General features: G+C 46.7%; 1 protein-coding gene across 1 annotated transcript; it reads right to left on the bottom strand.

The window, feature by feature from the left end:
* Positions 1 to 540: 540 nt before the first annotated feature.
* On the bottom strand, positions 541 to 5,490 carry LOC135385094 (neprilysin-1-like). Its single transcript, XM_064614270.1, has 3 exons — positions 5,301 to 5,490; positions 771 to 2,556; positions 541 to 615 (listed from the first exon to the last, which is right to left on the bottom strand). Exons 1-3 carry the CDS (start codon positions 5,477 to 5,479, stop codon positions 541 to 543), a joined length of 2,040 nt encoding a protein of 679 aa, XP_064470340.1. The 5' UTR covers positions 5,480 to 5,490.
* Between the last annotated feature and the right edge of the window lie 1,258 nt (positions 5,491 to 6,748).

Raw genomic sequence — 6,748 nt, 5'->3', positions numbered from 1 at the left:
TTCGCCTGCCGCAAGGCTTCTGCCATGGCGCGCCGACCTAAACACCGGCCTCGCGGTTTGCTAGTCTAATCAACCTAAGCCCAGGAGTGGGGGGGGGGGGGGCAATATGGGAACTGTTCACGGGAACTGGTTCATCCAGTCGCGCCAACTTAACGTATAGGAGGCCCCATAGATGGCCGCACGCAGAATTGGTCAGATTGTTCGGGTGGATTCGATCCCCAGTTGTGGATTGTGAAATAATGACTAAGCACCTGCGTCGGAGACCTTTTCACTAGTTTTTCTGAACTGCATAACGATAGGGCGAGAATATTTCGAACGGTTGCCCCTGGTAGGCTCCCTGATCACATAACCAGGCTTTCGAGCATCCCTAAAGGATTATTTTACTTCCTTCATTCCTTACTTCCTACTTTACCAGTAAGGTAGCCTTTGAAAGCCGTTGTACCGACGCCCCTATCTCGACATTCATCAGTGACGTGGCCGAGCTCTTATGGGTGATGTGAAAAGCCTTTCGAAATTCCACGGCGGAAATTTTTGCATAATTTACACTTCGGCTTCTACTGCACCCTCGTGCAGTTCCATCTTGGGCTCCAGTTGCTGGAATCCCGTTAAAACTTCCTAAATTGGGCTGTTACAAAGAAATTCGCAGTAGAACACACAACGGGTGTCGAAATCTTTTATAACATACGACAGTTCCTCGCGTACCAGCTGGGCTCTTCTGAGCAGTTAAATGACCTCAAAAACGCAGTCGAATCCAAAGCAGCGTTGCAGACCTGTATACCGAACTCTCCTCGCGAACAAAGAGGCCTGCAAGCGGATAGGAAAAATATCTGCTCCCCGGTATACATGTTTAAGGTATCCAGTCTAGAGTTCAATGCCTTATTTTTTTGCGCAAAGAGGGCTGTCTTGAATGCATCGTACGAGGTCTCGAATCCAAACAGATTGGTCATTCTCCTATCACCGTAAGATTTGCACTTGTGGGACACAGGCGGCTCCCACCAGTCTCTCTTCTGGCCTTCGTCATCGATCTGACGGCCGAGCGAATCCATAGATTTGCTCAAGAACACTGCATATAATGTCCCCAAATAACCGTAACTCATCGCCATGTTGCCATGGCGATAGTAAAGAGGGGATATAAGTTCAGCCATAGACAGTTTAAGGATATTAAAATAATAGAGGTAAACTACGGGGCCTAGCACCTTGTCGCTCATGGTCTTCCGGTACAAGTTCAGATAATCCTCGTGACCCCGAAGTTTGCCTACGTCCGTCATAGCCCGAACCCAGTCCTCGAAGAAAGTTCCGTTCGCTTGGTCGAAACTAGAGTACACGACGTCGAGGTCTTGTTCGCTGAAGAAGGTTTCAGTCGGCCAAAGAACACGCTTCATTTTTCGGAGTTTTGCGCTAGCTGTCTGCTTCGTGGCATTGCTGATGATGGTAGATCGATTGAGCTTCTCTTGAATCGTACTTGCAATATTGTCCAGGACAGCGTTCACCTTATCCCTCTCGCTTTTTGGAAAGTTCTTGTATATGAACGGCGCCCAAGGCAAAATTCCGAACGCGTCCTCGATGTGTCGCAGACAGAAAGCAGGTGCGCGCTGCTGAGCTTGCCTCTTGCTTCCCCACGTGGCTACGTCGAAGTTAGTTGACGCCATCCAGGCGTATTCTTGCACGAATATCCAACCGAGTAGCACGAGGAGCCGCTCGTTGGGCACGATCTCAAGTATTCTGCCGAGCATGTGTAGCACTGGAAGGCTGTGGACTAACACCATAGAGTCGGTGGTAAGATGTAATTCAGGTGGCAAGTTCCTGTTGATGAAAGTGACCCATTCCTCGGTAGTGATGCCTCTTGTGTAATTCTGGAGGAGCCGAAGACCGAAGAAATGCTCTGAAAACGGAGACTTCCTTCCGCTTTCCACAAGCCCCATGACGTTCAGTTCATCCTTTTGCAGCTGGTGGACGTAGCTGTCACTGAAGTTCACGCTGTGTCCTAAGGCATGGGCGAACTGCCGCACCCTTGCAGCGAACTGCGATACCGTGCCGGCCTCACCATTACGGAGTTGCTTCCATGATTGCACCTCCATGGCTCTCCATATGACTAGAACGGGCTCTTTGTAATTTGTTGATAGAACCACTTTGATACTAAACAGGAAAGAGATCCTCCAGCGGATGAGAAGCTGCAAATGGACGTCAAGAGCATTGGCTTCACGAAATGGTTCTCCGGGCCACGGGATTTTCATGTCTGTGGTGAATCGCTTGAAAGCGTCCAGGTCGTCCTTCCTATGAATGCACGATTGGAACACTGTGAAGGCCCTGGCTACAGCTTTGCTCTGCAAGTCCAATTTCCCAGAGGTAAGGGTGTGGAGGATGTTGTCGGAGAGCATGGCCTCAATGTCTTTGGGGTCCTTGTAGCTGTAGTCTCTGTACCAGAAAGCGCAGACGTAGTTGTAGAGGTTCTTGCAGGGATTGACGTTGCTGTTGATGGAGACCTTAAGGTGGGAAGCGTGCTCCAGGCAGTCGCGGCTTCGGCAAACGGGGTCCTGGGCCAATTTTGCGGCGTACCTGGAAATGGAGCAATTTAATAACAAAAAGAACAAGCCAACCAGTATGTATTTGTATTTTGGCCGTATGCTCCGCAACAAAGTAGAAGGTTTCCTAGCGCACACGCACACACAAAACGAACATTATTTAACATATGATGAACAGGTATGTGTTATGGGCTTAACCATGTCGTCGACGACAGTGATGCGTGTTAGAGAACCGGGATTTCGATACGTATAACATAAGGTCTAGTAGCCACATGTGAAAATAGTTCCATGGTAAGGTACTATTGCAAATTAGGCTCTCACCTCCTGGAGAGCAGGACAGACAGGTGAGAAATTTACGTGGTGCTTGGCGGGTTTCAAGCAGAGATGGGAGCCACAGTAGATCTGCTGTATGGTAGTTATGATTAGTTGGAAGCTATTTGAGGTCATCGTCCGAGGCCCGTTGTCCGGACAACAAATCATTGACCATGACCGCAGTCACTGAAGCTGACAGTCACCATATGGCGCACCTCTACCAACCCTGTACGCAGAGCCATAGGGACCATAGGAGCCATAGGGGCGAGAGGGGCAGCCGTCCCGGGCGCCGAACACCTTGCTCTAGAAGGTTGGTTGGACAGGATAAAGCGGAAACGAAGAAAATTTGAATTTACGCAGAAATTTGCCAAGGCAAGGTCACGTTCTTACCCCACCAATATGAAGAGCGTGCCGAATTCACTCATATGCATGATAATTGACAGTGATATTCACGAGCTATCCCATCGGAAAAAATCGCCGAATATCATGCTTTTCGGAGCACCGGACCATAACGCGCGATGTCTTTCTGAGCGCAATCGCTCGCAGTCCGACGAAAGGAGGTTCCGTAGCCAGCCCACAGTGTGATAGCAGAAAAAGTAACAGTTCCTAAAATTGGGAGAGGGAAAGCATTATCCCAGCAAAAGTCGGATGTGATAAGCCATGCCTGCGTTATCTCTTTCTGCGATGCCGAGGTGGGCTGGATTTCCAACCTCCTTTCGTCGGACTGACAGGTTGCGCTGAAAAATTCATCGTGCGCTATTCTGTGCGACCTCCGTAGAGCATGATGTTCGGCTATTTTTTCCGATGGGATAGCTCCTGAATATCCCTGTCAATTATCATTAATTTGAGTAAATTTGACACGCTCTTCAAATTGGTGGGGTAAAAAAGTGACCTTTACTAGGCAAATTTCCGACTTAAGCTCGCAAAAATTTACATAATAAAACTTACGTTACACGACATTCACATGAGGAGGTGGCAAAAACCCAGTAAGAACAAATACCGTTGACCCCATGACTCTAGGTGGTGTAGTTTTTTTATTATAATTCAATGACACGTTTTCTGGGACACCCTGTATACACGTATATACAGGGTGTTTAAAAAAACCTGTCATTATCGGACTTGATAAAAAAACGGGGCGACGGAAAAATATGCGGTCAACGGCGTTTGTGTGGCAAATAATTTGCCACATCGCAAAAATATTTTCATTTCATTTTAATTAAAAGAAATTGAATTTCATTAATTGAACTCCAAAGTTTGCCAAGTCAACGTAACATTTTTTGTTGCGTTTTTTTATTACAGAATTAGAGAGCCTGTAACGAACTTTATTCAGATCTAGCAAGAAATCCGCTCGAGAATGCGGATAGAAGTGCCCAAAAAAGCTCCAGAAATTGAGGCTTGAAAGTTTCGGGTATTGAACGGCGCACCAAATATGTTGGAAAGATGCGCCGAGAGGAGGACATGCTCCTGCCCCCATGAAAGACGCAAGGTCGAAAAAAAAAAAGAGGGCAGAAAAAAAAGTGGCTGAATCGTATTTTCTTTTTCTTTTTTTTACGCTTATCAACGTATGGTGGAATGTGAACCCGCTTGTTATCGGCGCATCTTGTGCTTCACGCTGGTCCAGCGATAAATTGTTCTAGCTTCATGGGCGCATGAGCATGTCCTCCTATCCGCGCATCTTTACGACTGATTTGGTGCGCCGTTGAATACCCGAGACTTTCAAGCCTCATTTTAGGGACTTTTTTTTTTCAGTCCCATTTGCAATATCGAAATATATCAAATGAAAATATTTTTGCAAGGTGGCAAATTCAGTTGCAACACAAATGCCCGGTTGACCGCATATTTTTCCATTGCCCCCCTTTTTTTTTATAAAGTCCGATGACACGTTTTTTGAAACACCCCGTATATATCTATATATAGGTTGAGGTAAAAAGATTGTTAAACGGTCACGAAGATTTACGGAAGTTGAAGAAAAAGTCGTGGAAACAGATTTTACGGAAGTTACGGACTGGGGATCTGTTACAAGTTGGGTATTATTTCCCAACAGACGTCGCCCCGAACCGTCCTACCAGAATTTCGCTTGCAAGTTAAAAATATTTAGCGTTCCATGTAACATGTATAACTTGTGCTGCTGGGATCACAAGCAAAAAGATCTTAAACTACGCCGCCAACATAATCTGCCTGCTTTACGGTAGCTTGTTATACTACTGACCCTAGTTGTACCACCTGTCAGGGAGCACTCAGTAGTTGTACTTACATTACTAAGAATGTAACTACTGCCCACCTCGGTTTAGAAGCAGCACTAATAATTGTCAATGTTCGAACGTATACTCCTCACGCGCATGGACATAGAGGGTAACTTAGATAACATATCTCGAAGTTACGCCCCCTCCAGCGTTCGTGCGAGTACCGATAACTTGAACATTCATCCTATGACGTGGACATTGTGATACAAAGGAGAGAGCGTACTCTGCCTTTCGCATGGTGACAAGTGCAAAGCCAGCGCTGACAACGACCAAGACCACAACGATGATAAGGCACACGAAAGGGTTGATGTGGGTCTTGGTCGGCCGGTTATCTGTCGAAGGCGATGTGGTCCTCTCCGGTGATGGTGTCCAGCTTCGAGGGTCAGGCGTAGGACTGCTCATGGTTCTGTTAGGCACTTCCCGTTGCTCTCGTATAGTCGAACAAACAAACAATTTGCTTCTGACCTCGTGCCCCGGGCCACGGGGCATGCTTTCTTCTTTGATTTGAATGACGGTTGCCGTGTCATCACGAACGAGAACAGGAAAAGCTAATTTCGCGGGAAGTACACTACAACGATACACTGTAAATAAAGTTTCCAATGGTCGGTATTTTTTCCCGCAAAATCCGGGAATTGTTTGTTGGTATCTATTCGGTTGTGATAAGTTGGGAAATCTGATATTTCGGCGGTAGTGTATGGACTGAAAACAAAAAGTTTAAAGGAGGTAAGAACTTCTATCTGCATGTATTTAGTTACGGGTTTAATAGATGTAATATTGTTCTTCTACGCTTCGTAATTATATTTCAGTCTATTGTTCAATTCTTCTCCTTCATAGCTTGTGCAGGGTTAATACAAAAACTCACTCTCTTTCGTATTCGGGCGAGTACACGCACCGCCGTCCAGATACCTCTATCCATCGTTACGTCATCTGAAGTATTGTAGCACCCAATCAGAAGCCAACGCGGAGGTACACATAGCATTCTGCTTTACCGTCTTCAAGATGAGGTGGTGGTGGTGATGGTGAAAGGGCTTGCCGTTGTCGGCCTCACGTATGTGGGCAACGTCACGACTGACGCCCTGGGGAAATGTGCGTCCTGGGCCAACTTCTAGGGGAACTGTGCCGACATATGTCTGAAAGCGTCTGAGGAAAACCCAGGAAAAACCCCAGACAGCACAGCCGGCACCGGGATTCGAACCCGGGTACCTCCCAGTTCAAGATGAACTTCATTACATGGCACGCTCCCAGCCAACCATCATCCCGAATGACAACGTTTTTGTCTCTGATTTCTGGAAAACGGGAGGCATAGCCCATTTTGTAGCCGCGCGTAATGGCTACATAATAAACTTCGGTTCTCGTTATCAACAAATCATGGGCGAGAACATTGTCATTCGGAAAGATGGTTGGCCAGGAGCATGCTATGTGCTGAAGATACGCCCCTATCAAATTCACCTATAGAAAAGGTGTCACAGACAACACGTTGAAATCGCCGTTTGGATCCAACACAGTCGGCGGGCTCGCTTGGTACATTTCATAGCTCCTTTAAAACGTTTCAAAGGAATTAACTCACAGGGACAGTGAATAGGAAGCAAAGTACACAGCTAGCCCTTTCAGCCCCGAATTTTTTTTTTATTCTGTTATTTTAAAGCAACTTTTCGCAGCTGCTGGCCGTCT

This window comes from Ornithodoros turicata, chromosome 2, assembly GCF_037126465.1.
Source record: "Ornithodoros turicata isolate Travis chromosome 2, ASM3712646v1, whole genome shotgun sequence".
Lineage (NCBI taxonomy): Eukaryota > Metazoa > Arthropoda > Arachnida > Ixodida > Argasidae > Ornithodoros > Ornithodoros turicata.
The sequence above is the reverse complement of the archived record's forward strand: the minus strand, read 5'-3'. Positions and strand labels throughout refer to the sequence as shown.

Excerpts from the sequence above, each read along its gene's own strand:
- LOC135385094 (XM_064614270.1), bottom strand. The coding sequence starts at position 5,479 with ATGAGCAGTCCTACGCCTGACCCTCGAAGCTGGACACCATCACCGGAG. Across the intron at positions 2,557-5,300 it reads GTCACCATGCGAAAGGCAGA|GTACGCCGCAAAATTGGCCC; the intron begins GTACGCTCTCTC and ends CTCCATTTCCAG. Across the intron at positions 616-770 it reads GAGGAGAGTTCGGTATACAG|GAAGTTTTAACGGGATTCCA; the intron begins GTCTGCAACGCT and ends AGCCCAATTTAG.